The sequence below is a fragment of the Chlorocebus sabaeus genome, chromosome 25 (genome assembly GCF_047675955.1).
Source record: "Chlorocebus sabaeus isolate Y175 chromosome 25, mChlSab1.0.hap1, whole genome shotgun sequence".
In the NCBI taxonomy this organism is placed as follows: Eukaryota; Metazoa; Chordata; class Mammalia; order Primates; family Cercopithecidae; genus Chlorocebus; species Chlorocebus sabaeus.
The window spans coordinates 72,266,105-72,292,360 of NC_132928.1; the positions used below are offsets into that span (position 1 = coordinate 72,266,105).

The window sequence follows — 26,256 nt, forward strand, 5'->3', positions numbered from 1 at the left end:
GTAGTAGCATGTGCTTCTGCGTCTTGGAGTGAAGGAAAAGAGATTTGTAAGGTTTAGATGCATCCACTCCTATAAACACTGCTGCAGTGCCTATCTGCTGCCTTTTTTGCCAAGTTCTGGCAGCCCGGCACATTGAGAATCATGCAAGGAAAGCAATGTGTGAGGCAGTTGATCCCTTGCAAGCCTGGCTAAGGACAGCAGGAAGGCCATCTGGCCTCTCAGCAGTGACCCTCTACAGATCAGCAGGGTTTGATTCTGGGCTTGCATAGACAACATGATCAGGGAAGATTTTGACTCCCTTGACCCACTTATGCCTAGTGTTCCATTATTGGAACGCCAAGCATGTGGGAGTTATTTATATCCTACTGCTCAAGGTCATCACCAATGTCTGATTTTTAAATTCAAATTAAATTCAAAAAATCGCAACCTCCGGCATAAATGGGTTAACCATCTGGCTCCAGAACTGTTACCAAGAAAAGACTAAAACAATTGTGGTGCTTGTTGAGGCATCCTGGGTCTGGAATAAATTATAAATGTTAGGATCCCACCCATGGGTGTATATCACCCCCAAATATTCTGTCTTGGAATGAGAAAGGGCCCTGGGGCTCATACTAGGGTGATTTTAACATGCTCAGTGAGAGGCTTTGCTGCTGTTCAGAGTTGCCCTTGTTCTTATGAACTGTCAGTTCCCTGCCATGAACAGAGAGAAAGCAGAGTGCGGGCGGGACCTGTCTTCCTCCCAAACCAGGGCCCTTCAACAGTGATGTTTTCTCCAGGCCTGGGCCTCTCCTCCAGAAAGTTACTTCCGGCTTTAGATTTTCAAGTTATCAGGATTTGAATCTCATATTTGTTGATTTTTGACTGTGAAAGGATCCTAGAGGCCATTGGATCTGGCCCTTCATTTCACAAATGAAGAAAACAACTGACACCCAGAGCTATGCAGCTAATTCCTTTTTAGACTTATGATGTCTAAGACTCATTATCAGGTTCCCAAAAAGGGCACTCGAGCAGGATCATGCCTCCAGACCCCTCTGCTGCCATAGACAGATGAGAGTAATTTTACTTTGAAAAGCTCCACTGTTTCTAGAAAAGACAGACTACCTCTCTCACAGCTAGAGCTGACTGTCACTGGGTGTCCATAGACTCCGAATGCACAGAAAGGAGCCATAAAGAGGAATGACAGCAAGATGGGAACTAGGAAGGCCTGTCGGGAAGCCTCTGGAGCAGGCAGGAGCCCTGAGAATGGCAACTTCCGGGGCGAAAGTCTGTGTCTAGGAGGCGAGGAACTGAGAGCCAGAGCTCAGCTGTACCTGGGAACTTTCTCTATGCTGGAAAAACATCCAAAAACAAGGATAACTTTCTCTTAACCCATTTTGAATCCTTGAATCTCTGTGTCGTCTTCAAGGGTGAACAATGCATGTCTGTGATCCACGTCACATTGCAGGGCCAGGGAATACACATTTAGACGGTTAGTCAAATCTAAATTATATTTACAAGAAGCCATCAATCAGCATGTGCCATGGAAATCTATCCAATTCTAAGGAAGTCCACACTGTCAGTCTGAATGTAGGCAGTCTGGCTGTGTGTGTGAGGAGGAGAGAAAAAGAGACAGACATACCAAAAGAGCACAACTGCCTTCAAAAGCAGTGCACCCAGACACACCAGTCTCCTGGGGCTGGCCTTGAAAAGCTTTGCAATTAATAGAAATCAGTGTTATCTAAAAAGGCACATTATGGAGTTGACCCCAACCATAACCTTTCTTGCCCTTGAGATATAACAACCTTTCATTTCAACTTTCATTAAACTGTTCTCTTTAGGAATGATCCTGATTTTTTTCAAAAGCTATTGAATCAGGGTCATCTTCATCTTACTCTAGGTTTGAGACCAGGAAAACACAGCCTGTTCATTTGATGCTGAATTCCACAGGTCATTACGTCTCTTCAGTTTGAAGGAAGCTGTTTTTTAAAAGCATAAATCCTAAGCCAGAGGGAGAGCCCTTGGGATAATTCCCCTGAATGTTTCTTTTCTAAAGACAAATCTATGCCCATGGCTTTAAATAGTTTTAACACAGCTCCTGGAAATAGCAAAGAGCATTGCCCACACATCTGCATAATTAGTTGCAGGGTATAAACCCCAAATCCACATACCCTTTCCTGCAAAACCCAGGGAGGCAGGTTCCTTAGGCTCAGCACTCCACACAGGTCCCTCGACAGCACTGAGCCGACGCAGTGGAGGAACCACCATTGCAACAGGCTTGGCTCTGTTTCCTGGCTCTGTCTCGGCCAGCAGAGTAGGTGGGCAGCGACTCTTTCTGGTAAAGATTGTTCCACTTTACCCAGCACATCAGCCACAATTAAGGCTTGACTAAAATAAATGCAGAGAGTGGGGAATTGAATCAGGAGCCCCTAGTTCTAGACTCAGCCCTGCTACTAACTAGCTCCCCACCACCCTGGACAGAATGCATCACATCCATGCCAGAGCTTTCCTACATCTAAAGTATGGAAGTCAGAGCTCTGACGTCCCTGCCAACTGATAGTCCACAGTTTAAAGATATCCACTTGCTAAACTTTCTGGCAGTGTAAATGTGCTGATGTTGGCGAAATCTGCCTAAACATCAAGCACTGAGTTCCGCTCATTTATTCGCAAATACTTCCTGACTGCCACTTTTGAGTTGTGCACTATCCTAGACGCTGGAAGGTACAAAGGTGACTGAGACACAGACTTCTTCTTCCAGGAAGAGATCGTGCTCTGCTGGGAGAGACAGCTATGTAAACAGTAACGATAGAGCTCTGCAGAGGTGTGAGGGAAGTGGGCACAGAGTATTATGGGGGCAGATTTACAGGGTGCCTGTGGGGAGCCCAAAGTCAAAGAGAAAGCCATGGAAGAGGAGAGAGCCAGTAACTCCATGAAGGAGACAGCAGCAGGGAAGAATCTGCAAACTTATGAAGCCCATGGGGCCTGAGGCAGAAACTGAGTTCGGCCAGATGCAGAGAAATGTCGTGATTGTCTTCTAGTGAAGAAGGGTGCCCATCTCGGTGCCTCGCTGTCCCAGCTGAGCCCTGTGACAGCAGCTCGGTGTTCCTGCAGCCTGTTTTAGCGACAGTTTACTAGGACAAGATATTGTTCCTGCTCCTCTGAGAAAGGCCAAGGACAGCAGGTGACGTTAACATGAGTGACGAAAGGACTAGAGTTGGGCCAAAGGCCTTTTGGAATCCCCAGAGGATAATTGAACTATTCCATTATACTGTTCTTGAATATCTGTCGGGTAGCTCTGTGAGATATCTCATTGGATACTGCATTGCTCCCTTGAAAAGCTTGGGCTTTGAAGATTGCCATTCTGCCCACTGATGTGTACCCAATTGCCATTCCCTTTCATGGCGATAAATGCAAAGAGCACATTGGTCAGGCCAGTTCTCAAGTGTCAGTCTCTCAATTGCAAGCATGGGAGCAAGGCTGGGCTTGAGAGGGGGTGCTGCTCACCCAAGGTCTTCAGGAAATCTTATCAAAAGTTTGGAATTGTCGTTGGTTGTCTTTTCACACTGACAGAATCCTAGATCCCTGAAAGGTGGTGTGGAGGTACAGAAGCAAGCCCAGCTTTGAAATCTCAACTTCTTTTCTTGTTAAACAATTATTTGAAAATTCTTTTTCATAATAAGCTAAATATACTCTTTTCTACCACTGCAAAGCCCCAAACACATAACTACCCCTGGGGAAGAAAGCCAGGCCAGCCAGCAGATGAACACAGACACCTGCCACAGCTGTGGAGTCCTATTCTGGGACTCTGGTGGGCACCCTCAGATCTGGTGTTGCTCCACTGTTCCCACTGAGTCTGAGTTCCAACTTTTAAAGGAGCCAAGTAAAGGTCCACACGCTCTGCTGTGTGTTCTCCACTCTGGGATATAAATGCTGTTGGATCATGTGTTGTACAAATGTATTCCTGGTTCATCTCTTGACAGTTTAGTGAAACTCAAAACCAATCATCGCTGATGTGGAAGTTGTAAAAAAGCAGCAACATGGAAGTGAGAGCCCAGCAGCTGTTATTTTCTGGGACCTGTTGAACAAGAGCTGAGTGCGGTTTCCTCTGTTTTGCGGAGGGATGTGCTTTGTTAAAGCAGAAGGTTGACACTTTCCTGAGCCGCCTGTTCCATTTCAGTACTAACAGCTGTCAGTAGAGCCCACCTCCAGCTTGTTCTTCATCTCCTGCCTCCATAACAAAAGAATCACATCTTGCAAGAGATGGTCCTATGGGGTCTTTCTGCTGGAAAAAAAAAAACAAAAAAAAAACCTTGTGTGTAACCTCGTTGGGTTAAGTGGACTATCACAAACAAAATGATTCAGAGTAGCTTTATTCCATGCAATATCTTAATGAACTATTTAGAATAGGCAGAATGGTTTCTGATATGGAGAGGCTGTTTCAGATTGGAAGGAAATGTGCAGCAGTTCAGAAGGTCCATCCTTCCTAGGTAGCCAGACTGCTTCACTTGCCATCTTAGTATCTGCATATAAATGGAGGCTGTCTCATCCTCTGTCTTTGCAGCTTCCATCTTCACTTTTGTCATAGAGCACAGAATCACTTCACTGTGAACCTAGCAAGTTGGCCAGGGGCCCTGTGGACCAGTGATGCTTTGGGAACAGGCACACTCTCGGCACTTCTCAGATACCTCTGCTGTTTGATTGAGCATGCAAAATAACCAGCTGGTCCCCAAAGAACAGATTCCTGTGGAGGAGGCTGTAAAACTCCTAGTTAGTGAGACATATATGCAGTCTGTGCTTCTCCAGGTTCCCTCTCCAAGACCTTATCATTCAGGCTGGACCATTCCTCAAGGGAAAATCTCAGAAACTAAAATTTCTTGTAGAATGCAAATGCCTTGAACTTACATTTTCTGTTAATGAAATATTTGCCTACTCATATTTTGGTGGATGAACACAACTAAAAAATATGTGGGCAAAGGACCTGAGTAGACATTTCTCCAAGGAAGACATACAAATGGCCAATAGGTATATGAAAAGATGCTCAGCATCACTAATCATTAGTGAAATGAAAATCAAAACTACAATGAGATACCACCTCACGTCTGTTAGAATGGCTACTGTCATAAACAAAAGACAGCAAGTGTCAGTGATAGTATGGAGAAAAGGGAACCCTTGTATACTGTTGTAGAAATGAAAATGGGTGCAGCCACCATGGAAAACAGTATGGAGATACCTCAACAAATTAAAAATAGAACTACCATATGATCCAGAAATCCCATTACTGGGTATATATATATAAAGGAACTGAAATCAGTATGTTAAAGAGATAATGTCTGCATTCCCATGTTACTGCAGCATGATTCACAGTAGCCAGCTTCAATGTCTTCTGATGGATGAATGGATAAAGTGTGGTGTGTATACAACATGAAATACTATTCAGCCTTACAAAAGAAGAAAATCCTGCCATCTGGGCAACATAGATGGACTTAGAGGACATTGTGCTAAGTGAAATAAGCCAGACACAGAAGGACAAATACTACATGATCTCACTAATATAAGGTAATAGTTAAAATAGTTAAACTTGGCCGAGCACAGTGGCTCATGCCTGTAATCTTAGCACTTTGGGAAGCCAAGGTGGCAAGATTGCTGGAGCCCTGGAGATTGAGGATGCAGTGAGCCATGATCATGCCACTGCTCTCCAACCTGGGAGACAGAGCAAGACCCTGTCTCAAAAAAAAAAAAAAAAAAAAAGTTAAACTCATAGAAGCAAGGAGTATAATGGTGGTTGCTAAAGGATAAGGGGGGCAGAAAACAGGGAAGAGTTAGTCAGAGTGCAAAGTTTCAGTTATGCAAGATGAATAAGTCCTAGAGCTCTTCTGTACAGCAGAGTGCCTATAGCTACTAATACTGTAGCATATACTTAAATACGTGCTAACAGGGTAAATCTTATGTTAAGTGTTCTTAACACACACAAATAAAGAGGGCTGGGACAACTTTGGAAGTGATGGATATATCTGTGGCATTAATTGTGGAGTTCATGGGTGTGTACTTACTCCAAACTCATTAAGTTGTATACATTAAATATGTACTGCCTTTTTTAGGTCAATCATACCTCAATAAAGACAGGTTTTTTTGAAATATGTAAATATGTGACGTCTCAGAGAATGACAGTGCAAGTGATAAAGAAATGAGGGATTAAGGTGTGCTGAAAGTGATTGAGGTCGTGTAGTTGCTGTTTTATAGAGGGTGTCTGGGAAGGTCTCTCTGACGTTTGGTCAGAGATCTGAAGGGGTGAGGAAAAGAACCATGTCCAAATCTTCCCCCATATTTACATTTTTTGCTCCAAATAAGATGGGAACCCAATGAAAGTTTTTGAGCAAGAAAATAACATGGCCTGATTTATGTTGAAAAGAATGAGACAAAGGGATGAAAGAAGGATAATAATAATCTAGGTAAGAAATGATAGTGGCTTAGACAAGTGCTAGCAAGTGCCCCAGGTGTTAATGGCACAAGTGTTCCTCAGACACATTTTCAGAGATAGTGATCTACCTGGATATGCATCAGAATCTCCTAAGTGTATTTTAAAAAATATAGATTTCTGTACCCCATTCCAGACCTACTGATATAGCATCTCTGGATTGGGGCCCAGGACTGATCAATTTGCCACTATTATAACTTTTCTCTGATCACGTACCTAGGGTCATTTCAGAAATTCCTTTGAGGCTGTAAAATTTAGCAGCTTAAATAAAGGTAGGCAATTCTCTGACAGAGTAAATCAGACTAACCCTCCCTTTGAGAAGAATTATGAAGTTGGAGAAAATACTTTAAAAAATTCTTTGGGGGCATCAGAGAGCAACCAATAGAGCGAGGATTTAAAGCATCAAGATCCAGAGTGAAGGGACACAGAGGAGGGCAACCGTACATTTGCTGGTGCTTTGACTTCTTAGAGAATTTTCCAGTTCACAGAGTGTGTCATGGAAGCCAAACAGAAACCAGCAGTGTGGAACTTATGGCACTCATTAGGCTGGGAGGGCAAAAAGCTAGAAATTCAAGGCTGGCAACCTAGCCATGGATTGAGATTGACTCAGGATCACAGAAGAGAAGAACTCAACAAAAGTCAATCTAAATTTCATATGCAGTTAAGCCTCAAGGCATTGACTGATACCTGAACTGTGAATGTTTGGGATCAGACAAGGAGGAACCAAACAGAAAAAAGCATCCACCAAGGCAAAGACTTTAGTAGTCTCATAGTCGTGGGGAAAAAACCGGAGTTCAAACCCATCAAGCAGGAGAAGCCCTTGTAAACAACCAGTACTTTTAGTTGAGACCAAAGAAAGTTCCATGACCTGAAAATAAAGGCGGAAAAACAGAAATTGACTACTATGAGCCAGTCAAGGTGATCATGCCAGAAAAAATTAAATCTACACCAGAAGAAAATGACATCATTCAGAGCCCTACAATTTTCTTTACACAGTCTGTCATCAATAAAAAGTAACAAAGCAGACCAGGCATAGTGGCTCATGCCTGGAATCCCAGCACTTTGGAAGGCCGAGATGGGTGGATCATGAGGTCAGGAGATGGAGAACATCCTGGCTAACACGGTGAAACCCCGTCTCTACTAAAAATACAAAAAATTAGCTGGGCGTCGTGGCAGGCACCTGTAGTCCCAGCTACTCAGGAGGCTTACGCAGGAGAATGGCATGAACCCGGGAGGCAGAGTTTGCAGTGAGCCGAGATTGCACCACTGCACTCCAGCCTGGGTGATAGAGCAAGACTCTGTCTCAAAAAAAAAAAAAAAAAAAAGAAAAGAAAAGAAAAGAAAAAAGCTGTCCAGGAAATGACTATATCACTAAAAACCAAAAACTAAAAATAAAAGAGAAATTAGAAGCAGATCCAGAGATGTCCCTTGGTTTTGAGTTATTAGATGCAGACTATAAAAGAACTGTGATTAATATATTCAAAAGAGTACTGAAAATATGAAGAATTTCACCAGATAACTGAAATTTATAAAGAATAATCAAAGGAATAGCTGAGTAATGGAAAACATAACAGAAATTAAGAATGTATAGGTTGGTTTAACAGAAGGTCTGATACAATAAAAGAGAGGAAAATAGGTCATTAGCAAATACTCAGATTGCGACACAGATAGAAAAAAAGGTGGAAATTCAGAAAGAAGCGTAAGAAACATATATATGGGCACAGTAAAAAGGCCTGATATGTGTATAATTGGGGTCCCAGGAGTAGAGGGGAGAGTGTATACTGGCCAAGAATTTTCCAAAACTGATGGAAGACATCAAACCATGGATTCAAGCTTTATAAATCCCAAGCTCTCCCTTTACCACAAAAAGAAAAACAAACGAAAAACACCTAGCCATATCATAGCAAATCTTCTGAAAACCAAAGTAGATACAAAATGTTTTAAAAAAAAGAAGCCAGAGAAAAATAATTCATTGTCATCAAAAGATCAAAAATTAGAATTTACAACTGACTTTTCCACAGTAAAACTGGAAGCCAGAAGACAATGGAAAAATATCTTCAAAGGATGGAAAGAAAATGATTATCAACCTGAAATTCTAAGACTAATAAAAATTTTCCTTGAAAAGTGAAGACAAGGGACTGGGCATGTTGGCTCATGCCTATAATCCCAGCACTTTGGGAGGCTGAGGTGGGTGGATCAGGAGGTCAGGAGTTCAAGACCAGCGTGACCAACATGATGAAACCCCGTCTCTACTAAAAATACAAAAATTAGCTAAGCGTGGTGGCACACACCTGCAATCCCATCTACTTGGGAGGCTGAGGCAAGAGAATCATTTGAACCTGGGAGGCAGAGGTTACAGTAAGCCGAGATCACACCACTGCACTCCAACCTGGGCAACAGAGTAAGACTCTGTCTCAAAAAAAAAGTGAAGATAAAAATAAAGATATTTTTGTGAAAACAGACCCATGCAAGAAGTAATACTTGAAATAGACTCTTCAGACAGAAAAAAATAAAATGATCCCAGAGGGAAGCACAGCAGCTCAGGAAAAAATGATGAGCTTTACAAATAGTAAATATGTGGTTAAATATAAATGAATGCTGACTATCTAAAACAGCAGTAATAACGTGTCACAGGATTTTTAACATATGTAGAACAAAATCTCATAAAAATAACAGCCTAAAATACGATAAAGAAGTGTGGGATGGAATTAGTGTTGTAAGGCCTTTGTATTGTCCAAGAAGTGATAAAATTATCAAATAAAGTATATTCTAATAAGTCAAGAGTACATGTTGTAATATCTACCACTGGAAGAATTATTTTTAAAATGTGTTTCTAACAAGCTAATATAGGAGAGATTGGATCATTTTAAAATTTGATTAACCACAAAAAGGCAAAAAAAAACCAAAACACACAAATGAAAAAATAAAAATATTTGTGAGGCAAATAGAAAAGATAAATGATAGAATTAAACCCAAATATAGCAGTAGTTAAGTTAAATGTAAATGGATTAAAATTTCAATTAAAAGATTAATGATAAGCTGGGTGTGGTGGCTCACACCTGTAATCCTAGCACTTTGGGAAGCTGAGGCGGGCAATCTCTTGAGGCCAGGAGTTCGAGACCAGCCTGGCCAACATGGCAAAACCCCATCTCTACTAAAAATACAAAACGTAGCCGGGCCTGGTGGCACATGCCTGTAATACTAGCCACTCAGGAGGCTGAAGCACAACAATTGCTTAACCTGGGAGGCAGAGACTGCAGTGAGTGAGCTGAGATTGTGCCACTGCACTCCAGCCTGGGTGAGACTCTGCTCAAAAAAAAAAAAAAAAAAATTGTAGTGTAAACTGGTACAACTACTTTGGAAAACCGTTTGGTACTATTTCTAAAGCTGAGCGTGTACATACTCTCTAATCTTGTATTTCCACTCTTTTGTATATACCCAAATTAAACACATACATATGTGCACCAAAAGATATATTCATGAATGTTTATAGCAGCATTATTTATAATCTAAGCCATTCAATGTCCATCAACTGTAGAATAGGTAAATAAATTGTGTTATTAGATGCTATATAGCAAGTGAAATACTGCTACCTACAACAACATGGATGACTCTCTTACACATAATGTTGAGAAAAAAAAAACACAGAAGAGTAAAACATGTATAATTCCATATTTACAAAGTAAAAAATGGCCAGGCATGGTGTCTCACACCTGAGGTCAGGAGTTCAAAACCAGCCTGGCCAACATGGTGAAACTCTGTCTCTACTAAAAATACAAAAATTAGCCGGGCATGGTGGCAGGTGCCTGTCGTCCCAGCTACTCAGGAGGCTGAAGCACGAGAATCGCTTGAACCTGGGAGGTGGAGGTTGCAGTGAGCTGAGATCACACCACCGTACTCTAGCCTGGGCAACAGAGCGAGACTCCACCTCAAAAAAAAAAGAAAAAAAAAAGAAAAAAGAAATTGTTAAGATTGTAAATGTTATGTTATATGTATTTTACCACAATTAAAAATTTAGAAGAACTTTTTAAAAGAGAGAAAGAAAGAAAATGGAGAAAGAACGAGAGAAGAGCATGAACCTTTGAATTCAAATTTGTTCATGAAAATAATCTGGAAATTTTTTAAAAATACAGTGAAGTTCACATTTTAATGAAAATTTGCAGTAGCAAAACATAACTATGGCAGGTTTTATGTATGCATAAAATTTCAAATAATGTGACTCCTCTGAGATTTTAAAAGTTAAACAAGAATCAAAATACCAGTTCTGGAAGGCCAAGTGAACTATAAATGCCAGGTAATGGTGTTAACATTAACTGGCTGATGAACAGAAACAGTGCTACTGGGGGAAAACTAGTCAAGATTTGTAAATTTTGAATTATGGCATGCTGTCAAGAATGCATCCCGCATATAAACACCATTCTCTACAAAATTCTTGGCCCCTCACTGGACAGTATGATTGAGTATGTCTAGGGTCAAATCCAAGCAATTGTATTTTTAAAAGCTCCCTGGGATTTTTTAAGACAGATGGCCCCATGCTTCATTGTTTGAAAAACCTCTGGTCCTCCATAAAGGAATAAGTGGATGCATTCTATAAAAAAAATTATTTGTGAACATGTATTATATGCTAGGCTATGAGGATGTGATATGAAGCAAAAGTATAACAACCACACAGAGTGTATGTTCTAGTGAAGAAGTCGAACAATTAAATAAGCTGCTATTACAATAAAGTGCAATTACAATAATGGTCCTGTACACTGTGACAAGGAAGACAGGGCATTATGGGACCATGTGTCAGGAATACTGACACAGAGTCCCAACACTGAAGGGGATATATGAGCTGATATGCAACTGATGGAAATTAACCGACCGAAGAGGTTCGCCATTATCCTAAGGGAAGGCCAGGGAAAAGGAGGATCTCTCTGAGTGTAGTGTGGAAAATGGAACGAATTGGATTAGAGGAGGGACAGCAGTGATGAGAGAAGCTAGTCTCCAGCAGCAGTAGTTGAAGTGAGTGAGAATAAGGGCATGGGTCAGGGTACTAACTGTGAGAATAAAATATTTAGTAGAAATAATCTGTAGGCCATGGTGATAAATTAGATGTGAAGACAAAAAAGGAGAAGCTGAGAATGATTCTTAAGTATCTGGCCTGGGTAGAAACTTGAATCATGGTAGCATCTCGGGATTGAGTATGCAGGGGAAAGACACTGAGTTTATTTGGAAAGGCTGAATTTCAGGCATCTGGGAATGTCCAGGCAAGGGTGGTATCAGATTTTTTAAAGTGTCCTGATTAAAGAGTCATCAGCTGGGCTTTAAAACCATGACAATAGATGACATTACTCAGTGACTATTTGTAGGTTGAAGAGAACCCTAAGAAAATATCAAAGAACAGACAAGATCGGGCATGTTCAGGGTGGTATTGCAATCTACCCATTTGACAAAGGTCTAACATCCAGAATTTACAAGGAACTTAAACATATGCACAAGAAAAAGGCAACCCCATCAAAAAGTGGGCAAAGGATATAAATAGACACTTCTCGACAGAAGACATTTACACGGCCAACAAATGTATGAAAAAAATGCTCAACATTGCTGAGCATTGCAGAGAAATGCAAATCAAAATCACAATGAGATACCATCTCATGCCAGTCAGAATGGCAATTATTAAAAAGTCAGGAAACAATAGATGCTGGTGAGGCTGTGGAGAAATAGGAACACTTTTACACTCTTGGTGGGAGTGTAAATTAGTTCAACTACTGTGGAAGACAGTGCGGCAATTCCTCAAGGATCTAGAACCAGAAATACTATTTGACCCAGGAATCCCATTACTGAGTATATACACAAAGGAATCTAAATTGTTCTGCTATAAAGATACATGTGCTCGTATGTTTATTTCTGCACTATTTACAATAGCAAAGACATGGAACCAACCCAAATGCCCATCAATGATAGACTGGATAAAGAAAATGTGGTACATATACACCATGGAATACTATGCAGCCACAAAAAGGAATGAGATCATGTCCTTTGCAGGAACATGGATGAAGCTGGAAGTCATCAGCCTCAGCAAACTAACACAGGAACAGAAAATCAAACACCACATGTTCTCACTCATAAGTGGGAGCTGAATGTTGAGAACACATGGACACAGAGAGGGGAACAACACACACCAGGGCCTGTTGAAGGGTGAGGGATGAGGGGAGGGAACTTAGAGGACAGGTCAATAGGTACAGCAAACCATCATGGCTCACGTGTACCTGTGTAACACACCTGCACATTCTGCACATGTATCCTGGGTTTTTTTGTTTTTTTTAAAGAAGAAATTAAAAAAGAAAATACCAAAGAAGGCCTACAGAGGAAGTCTAGAAGGGTAGGGAGAAGTCAAAGGAAACTTTGGGGACTGCTGAATTGGAAGCTAAGAGGGTGTTTCAGGGAGAAACAGTTAACAATGTCAGAGGCTTCCAAGAGTAAGATGAACACCGAGAAGTGCCTTCTGGAATTGGCAATGTGAAGGTCATTCACAGTTCGTCCAGGGGTTTGAGTGAGTGTGGGGAGCAGGCATGGACTAGAGTAGCTGGACAGTGAAGAAGGCAAGGTCATGGAGAACGTGAGCATAGATGGCTATTCTGAAGAGTGTGGCTATGAAAAAGGGGAACAGAGGAAAGGGGCTGGGTGAGAGGCTTGCTTTTGTACAGGAGTATGTTGAAGTCGGAAAGACTTAGACATATTTAAATGGTGATGAAATGGGTATGGGAAAAAGAGAGGAACATAAGTGTGTTCACTGAGGAACAAGCCAGGCTGCAGGTTTGGCTCTACTACTCACATCTGTTTGAACTTGAGTGGATCTTTTCATCTGTCTGGGCTGTGGCATCCTTCACTGTTAATCGCGGGGCTTTTCTCTCTCTGTGGTTTTCCAACTGCACCCCTCAAAGGTGTCTCAGTGCCCACATTTCAGCTTCAACCACAGAAACTTTACCTCTCTCTTATGTGTTTTTAATTAACTTAATTTTAGCAATTTAATGCATGCACATACTTTGGAAAAGCAAAATAGTAGTAAAAGAATTATGGTAAAGAGGAGTAACTTCTTCCAGCTCCACATCTGCCTACTCTCAGCCACCCTCAATTCTTGCGGATACTTTTCTCTGGTATTTATACCCATTTAGCTAAATTAAATTCTTATCTCCGTATTTCTTAAATATAGACATCCTCTGATTTCTATCTTACCCTACCCTTTCTTCCCCACCCCCCAACATAATAATACCCCAATTTTTAGTTAATAGTGTTTGCATTATCATAAGCACACATATGTTGTTCACTGATTCTGCCACCTTTTGTAAAAACCCATCATTTCTCCTGCCAACAATATTTCCCTCTTTTGTCTCATTCATCTTAATTTCCATGTAATGATTGTTATTTTTTTCCCTAAACGTTCTGCCACCTCAAAAGCCTATCACTATTTTCCCTGTTCTTGCTTAATCATAAGACTTCCTCAGAGAATCTCCTCCAGGAGCCTTCTGTGGTTCTCGGTCTGCAGCAGAGCACCCTGCTAATGCTGGGACCCACTTTCTCTCTTGCCCGTGTGGAGTTGGTCTGCTTGCAGCTGCCACGTCTTTCTCCTCTGGACCACCCTTGCTTTGGTGCAGCCTGTCCTCCAGTGGCTTGGGAGACACCGCTGTTGAGGACTGCATAGCTGAAAATGCTTTCAGTCTACCTCCACCTTTGATTGATAATTGATTGGTGATAGAATTCTGGCTAGAAAAAAAAATTTCCTTCAAAAATGTTAATGCATTGTGCCATGATTGTCTGGCTTCCATTTTGGTTGTGGTGGTGTCCGAGGTGATTACAATTTCCTATTTCTTGACCTTGTTTGTTTTATTTCTCTTGGGAGATTTTAGGTTTTCTCTTTATACCTTTATTTTACAAATAGATGCCTTGTTATGGTTATTTCTTTATTCGTTTTGTTGGTACTTGGTGACCCCTTACATTATGAAGATTCATGTCTTTCGGTTCTGAGGAACTGTCTTGAATGATTTATTTTGTAATTTCCTCCACTTCGTTTTTTCTGTTTGCTCCTTCTGGGGTTTCTTTTAGTTTGATATTGGACTTTCTGGTTTAATCTTCTAATTTTTTCCTTCCTTCCTTCCTTCCTTCCTTCTTTCCTTCCCTCCCTTCCTTCCTTCCTTCTTTCCTTCCCTCCCTTCCTTCCTTCCTTCCTTCCTTCCTTCCTTCCTTCCTTCCTTCCTTCTTTCTTCCTCTCTCCCTCTCTCATTTTGTGGGAGATTATTTTGACTTTATATTCCAACTTTTCTATTAATTATTTTTTTTGAGACAGAGTCTTGCTCTATTTCCCAGGCTGGAGTGCAGTGGCGTGATCTCAGCTCACTGCAACCTCCACCTCCACGGTTCAAGCAATTCTCATGCCTCAGTCTCCCAAGTAGCTGGGACTACAGGTGCACACCACCACACCTGGCTAATTTTTATATATTTTTTAGTAGAGGCAGGGTTTCACCATGTTGACCAGGCTGGTCTCAAACTCCTGACCTCAAGTGATCTGCCTGCCTTGGCCTCCCAAAATGTCTATTAATTTTTAAAATGTAGTTACATCATATATTTAATTTCCAAGATTATATCCTTTTTAATAACCATTTGTTCTTGTTTCATAGATACAATATCTTCTCTTATCTCTACAAGGATATTATCTCTGCCCCACACCACACACATACCTATATAAATCCTTCCTATCCTTTAGTCCTTCGGTTCAGCTCAAAATCCACATTTTTATGAGGACTTATCCAATCAACCCAATTCTCCAGTATAGCATCATTATATTCCACACCGTCTATCTCCTATGTCAATATGTTAGGCTTGCATTGCCTCCTATTGAAGGATAAATGTCATCTCCCCAATTACACCTTCTCATGAGCAGGAGCTGCTCTTGAAAATTAAATGGAGGATACCAATATTTAAAATGTAATAGAAGAGTTGGAATATAAAGTCAAGATAATCTCCCATAAAATAAGATTGAGAAAGAGAGAAGGAAAAAAAGAAAATTAGAAGATCAAACCAAAAGATCCAATATCAAACTAAAAGAAGCACCAGAAAAACTGAAATAGAAAAAAACTAAATAGAAAAACTGAAGTGGAAGAAATTACAAAAGAAATAACTCATCTTAGTTTAAAAGAGACGTTTCCTTAGCTTAAAAAGTTTACTTTTCTGTATCAACCACAAGGCCTTGTCTAGAATTGTGGGAATGGCAAGTGCTAAACCAGTGTTTGTTGATATGAATTAAATGATAAGCCATCCTCGTCCCGAAATATATAATATAACCAAATTTTAGAAATTTGTAGAAAAGTTAGAATATAAAGTCAAGTCAAGTTAGGCTATCCCAGTTGGGATTCTTTAAAGAGTACTAAGAACATAAGTATTTGTCAAATAATATAAGTGTAGAACTTACTGATTTTTACAATTTTTTCTTTTACCATGTTTCTTTGAATAATTCTATTGAATAATTCAATATTCAGTAGCAGTATTGCTTTTTATTTGAGACAGAATCTCACTCTGTCACCAGGCTGGAGTGCAGTGGCGCCATCTCGGCTCACTACAACCTCCGCCTCCCAGGTTCAAGCGATTCCCCTGCCTCAGCCTCCCAAGTAGCTGGGACTTCAGGCACGCACCGCCATGCCCGGCTAATTTTTGTGTGTTTTTAGTAGAAATGGGGTTTCACTATGTTGGCCAGGATGGTCTCGATCTCCTGACCCTGTGATCCACCCACTTTGGCCTCCCAAAGTGCTGGGATTACAGGCGTGAGCCACTGCAGCCGGCTTGGTATTGCTTATTTTTATTAAGTCTTTCTTGAGGCTCTCAATTTAGATTTCACAGAAAAAAAGCTTTCGTTTCCCACTCATATTTCATTGGTTCATGAAATATTTGATGAAACTGTGTAACTGAAATACCAAGAACTAACTGGCACAAGCAGGATCAGAAGTAAACACATCTAAATCTTTGTGTGTGACTCAATCAGTAGGAACAGAAGGACTTGAGTGTTCCGGAAGTAACCTGCCACCCTCTAGTCTTTAGCCTGCCAGCAGCATCAGTGAGCAGAAGGAATGAAGGGTGTTAGACTGTCCAGTCAGTTATGTGGGCGTCAGTCAAGAGAGTGTTGACTGTGCTCCATTTGTATACCAAGAAGAGGGAGGTCTCTGGCAGAAATGGATTCATGTTCATCATCTGTCTTGGGTTCCCTTGCAATCAGGGACATACATGAGCCAGCCAGATCCTGAGATATTGTGCTGGGTTTTTTTGTTTGTTTGTTTTTTGAAACAGAGTTTTGCTCTTGTCACTTAGGCTGGAGTGCAATGGTGCAATCTCAGCTCACTGCAACCTCTGTCTCCCGGGTTCAAGGGATTCTCCTGCCTCAGCCTCCCGAGTAGCTGGGATTACAGGCGCCTGCCACCATGCCTGGCTAATTTTTGTATTTTTAGTAGAGACAGGGTTTCACCATGTTGGCCAGGCTTGTCTCAAACTCCTGACCTCAAGTGATCCACCCGCCTTGGCCTCTCAAAGTGCTGGGATTACAGGTGTGAGCCACTGCTCTGGGCCAATATTATGCTGTTTTAAGACCGAAGACTGTGCACTAATCTCTTAGCACTGAAGATTAGTGCATAGTCTTTGGTCTCAAAATATCACGAGGCTCACAGGTCCAGGGGCCAATTGTCTTGGTCTCATTAGAACCAATATCCACCAACCTAAGCTGTGATCTCCTGGCCATGATGCCTTAAAGGGCCAGCAGGACTCTGCCAGGCCTCAGAGTCTCACCTTCTTCATCTCCAGGATGGGATCCCCACTCCCTTCCCATTTCTAGCAACTTGGGCCATCAATACCAAGCCACGTCTGTGCCCTACCTCCCTTCTCCATCCCACCTACAACAATCAGGCTTTGGAGGAGTCAAATATGGATTTTCAGAGAGGAAGTAGGTCGTCCAGTTAGCCTTGGATGGCCCCTTCCAGAACATGAATTATTTTTCATGACAGTGAGCCAGGTGGAAATTGGAAATTCTACTTGCATGATGTTCTTCTCTTAGAAAGGGAAACTTCTAAGTATAGTGGAGATAGGTTGGCATTAGTGGCCACAAAGAATATTTGTATTTTATTTTGGTCATACTCAATGGACCAGCACCACTATGTAGCCACCATAATCACAAACATAAAGGAAGCCATCATTCACGGTCACTGCCCCTGGGGGAACAGAGTCTTCTGCAAACAGGGGCTTGGGAAAACCCCATAGAAAATGTAGCTGGAATACCGCATGAAAATATATGTGGCAAAAAGAAATATCAGCCTCTCAGTTAGATGAGGGTTGCAGCTATATAAAGCCAAAATGGAATCAATTCAGTTGAATCGGTTTCGTGATAAATTTAGTGATGTGAATGTTTTACCTGGCCCCAGTTTGTTCAGAAGCAACATAGGACTCTGTGTGCAGAGAAAGGTGGCCAAACTGCACCAGACTCTACAAAACGGTAAGTGTGTTTCTCCTCTCTCAATATCCTGGGCTCTCATGCCTTTCTCTAAGGAGTTTTCTTGTTCCTGCTATGGACATCCCATAGTTGAGTCATGAACAAAGACAGATTTCCTTCTAGATTGATAGGAAGAATAGACAGTAAAATTAAATTTAAAATCTTACCCAATCCCCTTTGACTCTTGTTTTTAATTTTCCTCCGTTTTCTCTGCATTTTAATATTAAGTGGCACAGAACAGAGCTATTCCCCCAACCTAGTGCATTTGCTTTGTTCTAGAGATGTCTTCTTTTGCTCTCGTGGCAGTTCATTTGGGACTGAGTCTATTTCTAGATCACTAGCAGGCTGACTCCCTTCCTGGCTGGCAGGCCATCCCCAGCTGTGGCAGTGCTGCACCACATCCATGAGCCTGGACAGGGACTTCCATGGAGCAGTGCCTCCTCTCTCGTCCATCTCCTTGCCTGGCTCATCGGGCCCAACCCAGCAATGATCTTCACTCCCCGACAGTAAGGAAACAGGCAGCTGTCGACCAAGCCTTCTCAGTGGCCTCTCTCCACACCTGAGCCCCCCACGGCCTCCTCTACTTCCTTCTTCTGCATGTAGAAGACTGGCTTTAATTTTCTTAAAGATTTTTTGAACTATCTGTGATCCTTCCCCCTAGACTCTAGAATGGCATCGAAAGACTTTCTTCTACAGATGTTTCCTCATCTCATTCCCATGTTAGACTCTGAACTTTTGGATCTGCTTATTCTTCCTGTGCTAGATAGTCTCTTACGGAAGTGGGACTTCCACATGGTGGAATAAGTACCCAAAAAATGGCCTCGGGGAGAAAATAGGTCGCGAGTTAACACTATTCGTATCATAGCCAAAAGGTATTAGATATGCCCAAGAAGTGACTGCCCCTGCCTGATCACAAAGGTAATTCCAATTGAGGGCAACATTTTTTAAAAGTTGTTTCAATGTGTTCTCTTAGACCAAGCTTGTCCAACCCCTGTCCCACAGGCCACGTGTGGTCCAGGCTGGTTTTGAATGAGGCCCAACACGAATTTGAAAACTTTCTGAAAACATTATGAGATTTTTTTGTGTGTGATTTCTTTTAGTAGCTCATCACCTATCGTTAGTGCTAGTGTAGTTTATATGTGGCCTAAGACAATTCTTCTTCTAATGTGACCCAGAAAAGCCAAAAGATTAGACACCCTGTCTTAGAGTATCCATCCTCCTCCATTACCATCCTTCCCCCACAACAACCCCCACCCCAATAAAAAGGTAGAGTGAACCCCTTCTCCTCAGCAAGTAACAGAATCCCTCAGTCAATCACCGTAGAATTAGGCCTTCAGGTCAGATAGCGCCAACATTACCTTCTATATAGAACCATAAATTCTAAGCTTAACATGAACAGAAGGAAGAATCTGTGACATCAGATCACTGTGCAACATTTGTTTCAGTGGACTAAAGCAATAGATTGAAGGGCTTTAATAGAAAGATGTTTATTAAAAATAATAATTTTAAAACCCTGCCCCTTCCTATATTTGCTTAAAAAAAAAAAAAAAAAAAAAAACTTGCTATAGGAAATAAATGGTCTGTCTGAACCCAGGAAAATAATAACAATGCCTCTCTTTCCTTGTTTTAGGGAATGCTGTCGATTTTTTGGAGACAATGGCTTGACTTTGAAGGTGTTTTTTACCAAGGCAGCACCCTTTGGTGTTCTTTGGACACTCACAAACTACCTGTACTTACATGCAATAAAGAAAATAAACACTACGGATGTCTCCGTGTTGTTCTGCTGCAACAAAGCTTTTGTGTTCTTGCTCTCATGGATCGTTCTCAGGGACAGATTCATGGGAGTGAGGGTAAGTTCCTTATTATCTGTCTTCCTCCCTCACTCAGTCATGTCAACCAAAACCTGCCCATCGGCTTGCTTAGCTCCATGTGCTGGACCATGAGCATAAGCTGCTGACCACTTTCCTTCTGATTTGCAGCAGAAAATGAGCCCAGCAGAGGGCCCGGTTCTTGGTGTGCCTTGCCAACCTTCTTGCTTGCAAACCATACTAGACAAGCATTCATTAAAGCACCTTTCATTTCAAGCATTTCAACAAGCATTCCCTAAAGTGTGTGCCAGTCGGGGACCCAGCCTGGGAATGGCGATATGCTCCGCTCTCTGCGTGCTCACCCAGTCTCTCATGGGCGACTTTCCTGGCTGCAGTGCGTGGCATGACCGTGCCCTGCAGCCTGGAGCTTTCTGCTAACACTGCCACTCTCGGGTGAGGATGTGCGTGCAACCCGAAGGATCCTTCCGCATCCATGCATGCATGCAGTCTTGGCCCTTTGCCTGGGCCGTGTGTACACAGCCAGAGTGGGCCAGACACACTCACGCTGAGTCCCAACTGTGAAGGGCCAGCTTCACTTCCTTCTAACCAATGACCAAGGGGGAGTGAAATTATATCCCTTGAATTACGTCTCATTTTACAACCGAGACTCAGTCAGTTACATTGGAAGCTAGTCGAAGTTAGCTCGTCGGATTTCATAACAGCTGTATGAAATAGGACACGTGCACTATCAAATATCAGCTGAAATATAGAGCGAGTCCCCCGAATAGAAGAAACGGGAGACGTTTCGCACAGGGCAGAACACTAGTGACTTCTGACTGGCTCCCTCTTGTGGCCAGGAGCTGCCACTGACCCGTCATCACCTTGCTGCAAACCGGCACCCAGAGCATTTGGCCAGACCGCTAGTTCTTTTGCAGTCAGTGTACAGCTTTCCCCTTTAGCCACAAAGCTAAGAGCCGGTTTGAGGGGCAGTCCCATGAAAGCAAGCCCTGCTGGCCACCAGTGCAGGGCCCTCTACTTCCGGCCTTCCCTCCCTGTCCTGGGAACAATGACATCACCCTAATGGTGCATTCACACCCACCTAAGTTACCCAAACAGCAGTGGGGACGTGAGTCAACTTCTGAGTTATATTTTTAGCTTGCAGTAGGGGGAAAATTTGTTTTGAGGCTTAATGTTAATTTTGGAAGAAAAACTCACTCTCTGTGCCACCAGAAAAGCTTTCAGCAAATAAATGATCTGATGCATCTCTGCAAGAAATGCAGATACTTCTCACAGTGAGCCACCCAGCTGCCTGCCTGCCTCGATGCTGAAGCCTTGAATGTCCTGGGTCCCCCTGCCACCCACCCATGTCCTTCCTGACTTTATTTTGATGTAAAGAGCCAGGAGAATTTATGGAAATTTTTGGCATGACTCAGATGTCCCTAGAAAATTCCAAATGAGACCCTGTTCCTGGAAGAGAAGCTTCGAGGTTAATTCTACATCTAGCGGAAGAAACCCATTTTTTTTTTTTTTTTTTTTTGAGATTAAGAGAAGGAGGTGTGAAAAACTTGAAAAGTACTCCTAAATTCATAGAAAGCAATATGATGCTTCCAGATCTATATTGCTATACACGGATAAGACCCCTCCAACCCCCCACCCAACAATCATCCTTGGAATATGGCACTTCTGGCCATGCTGGCCACTTGATTGGTTTGGTCTGTTGCTGATCACTGTGTACTGAGCCAAGTTTTGTGTTGAAGGCCTTTGGTACTAGACTGACACTGCATGAAGCTCCCAGGAGCCAGTGTCAGTGATGGCATTGATGGCATTTTGTAACTTGCAAAGCACTGTGCAGTTGTGAGTCTCTCTAATAACCATTATTCCTCTCAGAAGTGCATGACCAGTCATCTAAGAGCTTCCTGCCACAGGTTGTGTTGGAGCGCCCTTTTCTCTTCTTCAGGAGTTCAGAGAGCTAGCAAAATCCATCATGAGACACTGCCACGTGCCAAAGGGACTGAAAGATTCTCCTTGATAAACAGATGGAGATTTAGTTCCAAGATAATATCTAGCTGGTGCATGGGACCACTCAGACTTCACTCAGACCTGGGTTGGCTAGCACTGTCCATTAGGTAATTTCCAAAGACTGAAAAGAATTGACGTGGTTCTCCATCCTGGAGGGCTGAGCATATGAGCTTCAGAGCCAAGCAGACATAAAAACCATGTTGAAGGCACAGCCTTATGTTTGTGGAATTGGCTGCTAAGGAGACTTGTGTTATTAAGGCAATTACTCAAACCACAAGGGCCATGGTTCCTGGAAAACATCCATAAGTCTAGGTCATGTGCGCAGATCCAGAAGGAAGCAAACGTGTCTTATCAAGCTGGGGAGATTCCTGGCCACGTACGGTATGAGAGGGTGAGAAGCCATTGGAGTGTCTGTTTGGAAGGAGCCAAGCTGGCTCCTTGTGTCGCCATCTGACTCTCTCCTTAGGTGTGCTTTCTATATGTTCCCTGGTTCTCCAGGTCAGGGTTCTAGCTCAGCGATGGAGATGTCCTAGGCTAGAGTCAATGACAAGGTCACAGATCTTGGCTCCACTCTTATAAGCTATTTGGACCTTGAGCAAACTAGTGAATGTCCCTGACGCTCTGTTAAATGGAGAGAATATTACTACTCATCTTAGAAAACAGTTGTGAGAATAAGATGATGCATGCCTCGCACATAAAACTCAGTAAGTGGTATCTTTTCTCAATGGCATTATTCTTATTATTCCTTCTCAATTAGAGGGGGTTGATGGATCAGCCCAAGTCTCTTGTTGGTGGATGAACATTTAGAGAGGCAGTTTAATGTAGCAAAAGCAAGAGTAGGATGAGAGCAGGTAGAACCCTGGGTGTACACTGCCCATCAGCTGTGACTAGGCTGAGTGGGACCACCCACAGCCTCTATGTCAAGGAAAATGGGAGGTGAGATTCTCCGATTGTTCAGGGCTGTTCGGGACCACCCATCGCAGTGAGGGTCTTTAAACCAGGAAGGCAGGGGAAGGAGCCAGAAGGTGCACTGAGAGGTCACCCATGGGGTCCTCAAACCCTAGCGGCACATTCCTGGGGATCATGGACCTTTTTCCAAGATCAGTTCCCATCTCAATCAGATTCCAGCTGATGTTTCCAATAATCAAAATGTTTACAGTGTTTCAAAAGGAGCCATCCATTCCCAAACAGTATCTGGTATCTGGTTCTGACTCCCTTCTGTGTGGGGGGCTGCCCTCTGCAACCTGAGCCCAGCATGGGGAAAGACGCAGTGCACAGGCAATGGTGGAGCTCACAGCCCAGGCGACTTTCTACTCTCAGACGTAGAAGGGGTGGACTAGAGGATCCCCCAGTTCCCTCCAAACTCCAGTATTCCTTGAGTCAATGAGGGCAGGCCAGGAGCTGAGAGGGAAAGAGTTGGGGGAAGGATGATTAAAAATCAATCCATTTTTCCCTTTTCTAAAATCGCCTGAAGCTGTGCAAATCTAAAAAGCTTCCAAATGGGGTTATGTTTGGCAGAGAACATGCAGCCTGCCATGTTTTGTTGTTTGCTGTTTTTTAGGTTTTTTTGTTTGTTTGTTTGCTTATTTGTTTTGTAGAGACAGGATCTCCGTCACCCAGGCTGGATTGCAGTGGTGCTATCATAGCTCATTGCAACCTCAGCCTTCTGGGCTCAAGTGATCCTTTCACCTCAACCTCCTGAGTAGCTGGTAGTACAGGGGCATGCCACCGCGCCCAGCTAATTTTTTTGTATATTTTGTAGAGACAGAACCTCACCATGTTGCCCAGGCTGGTCTCGAACTCATGGGTCCAAGCAATCTGCCTGCCTCAGCCTCCCAAAGCACTGAGATTACAGGTGTGAACCACTGCTCCAGGCCTTGCCACATTTTAGCAAGACTAAGCAGGAGGATCCCTAGTCTGAACGGTGATTAGACCTCACCTAGGGCACCACCAACCCTCCTCTCTCCTCTTTAAGGCTCAAGGGTTTCCTTTGCCTTCCCATTCAGCCCCCCAGGGAGCAGGGAGCAGAACTGTCATGGAGATGAGTGGTGTGTCCGTGACTCATGCCTGGGTTCGTGGGACTCAGACCTGGAGCTCTGGCAGCCGGGCAGGTTATGACAGTGGGTCACCACGCTGGGTGAGGACATGAAGATGCTACGCAGCAACCCCCGGCCTGTGTTCCTTCCTTACCTCCGGTTAACTGTTCCCTAGACAAAGCAGACAAAACAGAGGTGGTGGTTCTTACCCATCTCGGTCTTGGGTCACCATGACCCATCAGGCTTTGTTTTAGGATTGTTCTCAGGCTTTGTTTTAGGATTGTTCTGTGGGGAACACTGAGGGCCAGGGGGACAGGAAAGTATAAGGAAAGAGAGGCAGGGGGAGGTCAGGGAAGCTCTGAGGTCATGATTGCAAACCCACCCTCAGCACCTGTCCAGGGGCCCCGGTAGGGAGAAGATGTACGTGGAGCACATGGAACCACGGGGTGGACTTGACTGGCCTTCCTAGAGAGTTTGTTTTAGTGCAGGAAATGGGCAAGAAAATATTTTCACATGAAAACCGAGAAACTCAGATGTGTTAGGGTGTCAAATGTAACATATGCACATACTTTTTAAAAGATAGAACTGGAAACTTAATAGGAATTCCAGGCATCAGGAAGGAATCTTGAGCTCTGCTCCCAAAGGCGCAGGGCACGTTCCAACCCTGCTGCGCTCCACAGGGTATTGAGAGTGGGGTAGGAGCCCCAGTTCACATCCCAGCACATGGGGCCGGTCGTTGCAGGGCTGCTGATGTCTGGAGAGTGGAAGGTCCACAGCCAGGGCTGTCAACACTGTGCCTTGTGGATGGGACCCCCAGGAGAAGGCTGGGAGGTGTGGAGGAGGAGATCAGAGTCCCCTGCCCATCTGTCAGAATGAACTGATGGAGTGGCACAGGCTCCTCTGATGTTTATCTCAACAGACCAAAAGGTCAATGGCCAACCATGCTCTCATTTCCTACCCCCTTGTCCCTTCCCCCAGCTTAGCTGCACAGTGCAGCCCAAGCAGAAGCTTTTAGCTGTTTATTATTTAATCAATAGAGAAGAGAGGAAGAGGTTGGAAATCTGCCCTTCAAGTCTTCAGAAAAAATTACCCCTCACTGTCCTTCATTTCTTCCAACTTCAGCCGTAAGCCTGGAAAGGCTCAATAAAAAGTAGCTCCAGGCCAGGTGCGGTGGCTCACGTCTGTAATCCCAGCACTTTGGAAAGCCAAGGTGTGTGGATAACCTGAGGTCAGGAGTCCGAGACCAGCCTGGTTAACATGGTGAAACCCCATCTCTACTAAAAATATAAAATCTAGCCAGGTGTGGTGGCGGGTGCCTGTAGTCCCAGCTATTCCGAAGGCTGAGGCAGGAGAATCACTTGAACCCTGGAGGCAGAGGTTGCGGTGAGCCGAGATAGTGCCATTGCACTCCAGCCTGGGAGACAGAGCAAGAATCTGTCTCAAAACAAAACAAAACAAACAAATAAACAAACAAAGGTATCTCCAGAGGGGAGATGCACCAAGCTTCCGGAATTGGGCCATTTTCGTCTCTCCGTTCCTTTCTCCTGTCTTTTCACTGGGAGTCCTCTGATGCCTGCCCCGGTTGACATGTTGCTGGCAGCACCCTTGCATTACGTGTGTTCTCTGGAGCAGAAACCAACCCTTTCCTCAGCTGCTTTCTCCCTTTTCCCTTTTTTATTTTCCTGTGGGGAAAAATTCCCTTATAGTATTGCTATCTCTGTTTCTTTCTCTTAATGAACACTTTTACACAGTACATGTAGCATTTGAATATGAAATGTAGGCATGTATCTGATGCAAAGCGGTGTGGCGGACTGCAAGTGAATTCCCATACCAGAAAGAACACACAGACAGATTGGGCCAGGGAGTTCCCTCGTACACGATAACCACCTGCTCTCTCAATGCCTCTGCGTTAAGGGTGGATACAGCATTGTATAGAAATATAGCGTATGAGGTATACGCTAAGAGAAGTACGTAACTCAGACATACTGCGTGAGATTAAGCCACACTATGTTTCACTAACCTAAACATCTTATGTTTTAACTACGAAGGCAACCTCAATTTGAATCTAACAGTAAGTTGGCAGTACTTCCTATGTGAATCATGCGTTCCTGTATATATATGTAATTATCAACTTTGCAGTCAGGCAGACCTGAAATCTGACTCTGCTCTTCCACATACCAGCTGTGTGGGTTTGGCAAGCTTTGTGAGCCTAGTTTTCATGTCTACAAAATGAGGTGAATGACAATATCTACTGTGGTACAAAATGAGAACATACATAGAAACATACATGCGATGACCACTCAGTTAACCTTAGCTATTTGATATTGTTTTAGACAGCTGAAGTTGATTTTGAATGATTCATAAGAGGGATAAAATTCTCAGTAAATCCAGAAGTGGAAACTTCTCCTGCACACATTTGTTCTACTGACTGCA

At 43.1% G+C, this 26,256-nt stretch overlaps 1 protein-coding gene across 2 annotated transcripts in view; it reads left to right on the plus strand.

The window, feature by feature from the left end:
* SLC35F3 (solute carrier family 35 member F3) overlaps nucleotides 1–26,256 on the plus strand; it is a 411,421-nt gene that overhangs the window by 370,297 nt on the left and 14,868 nt on the right. For both annotated transcript variants that reach the window (XM_007989822.3, XM_007989823.3), the window contains one exon: nucleotides 19,591–19,810. In XM_007989822.3, coding sequence (XP_007988013.1) covers nucleotides 19,591–19,810 — 220 coding nt within the window. The remainder of the gene's footprint in view (nucleotides 1–19,590; nucleotides 19,811–26,256) is intronic.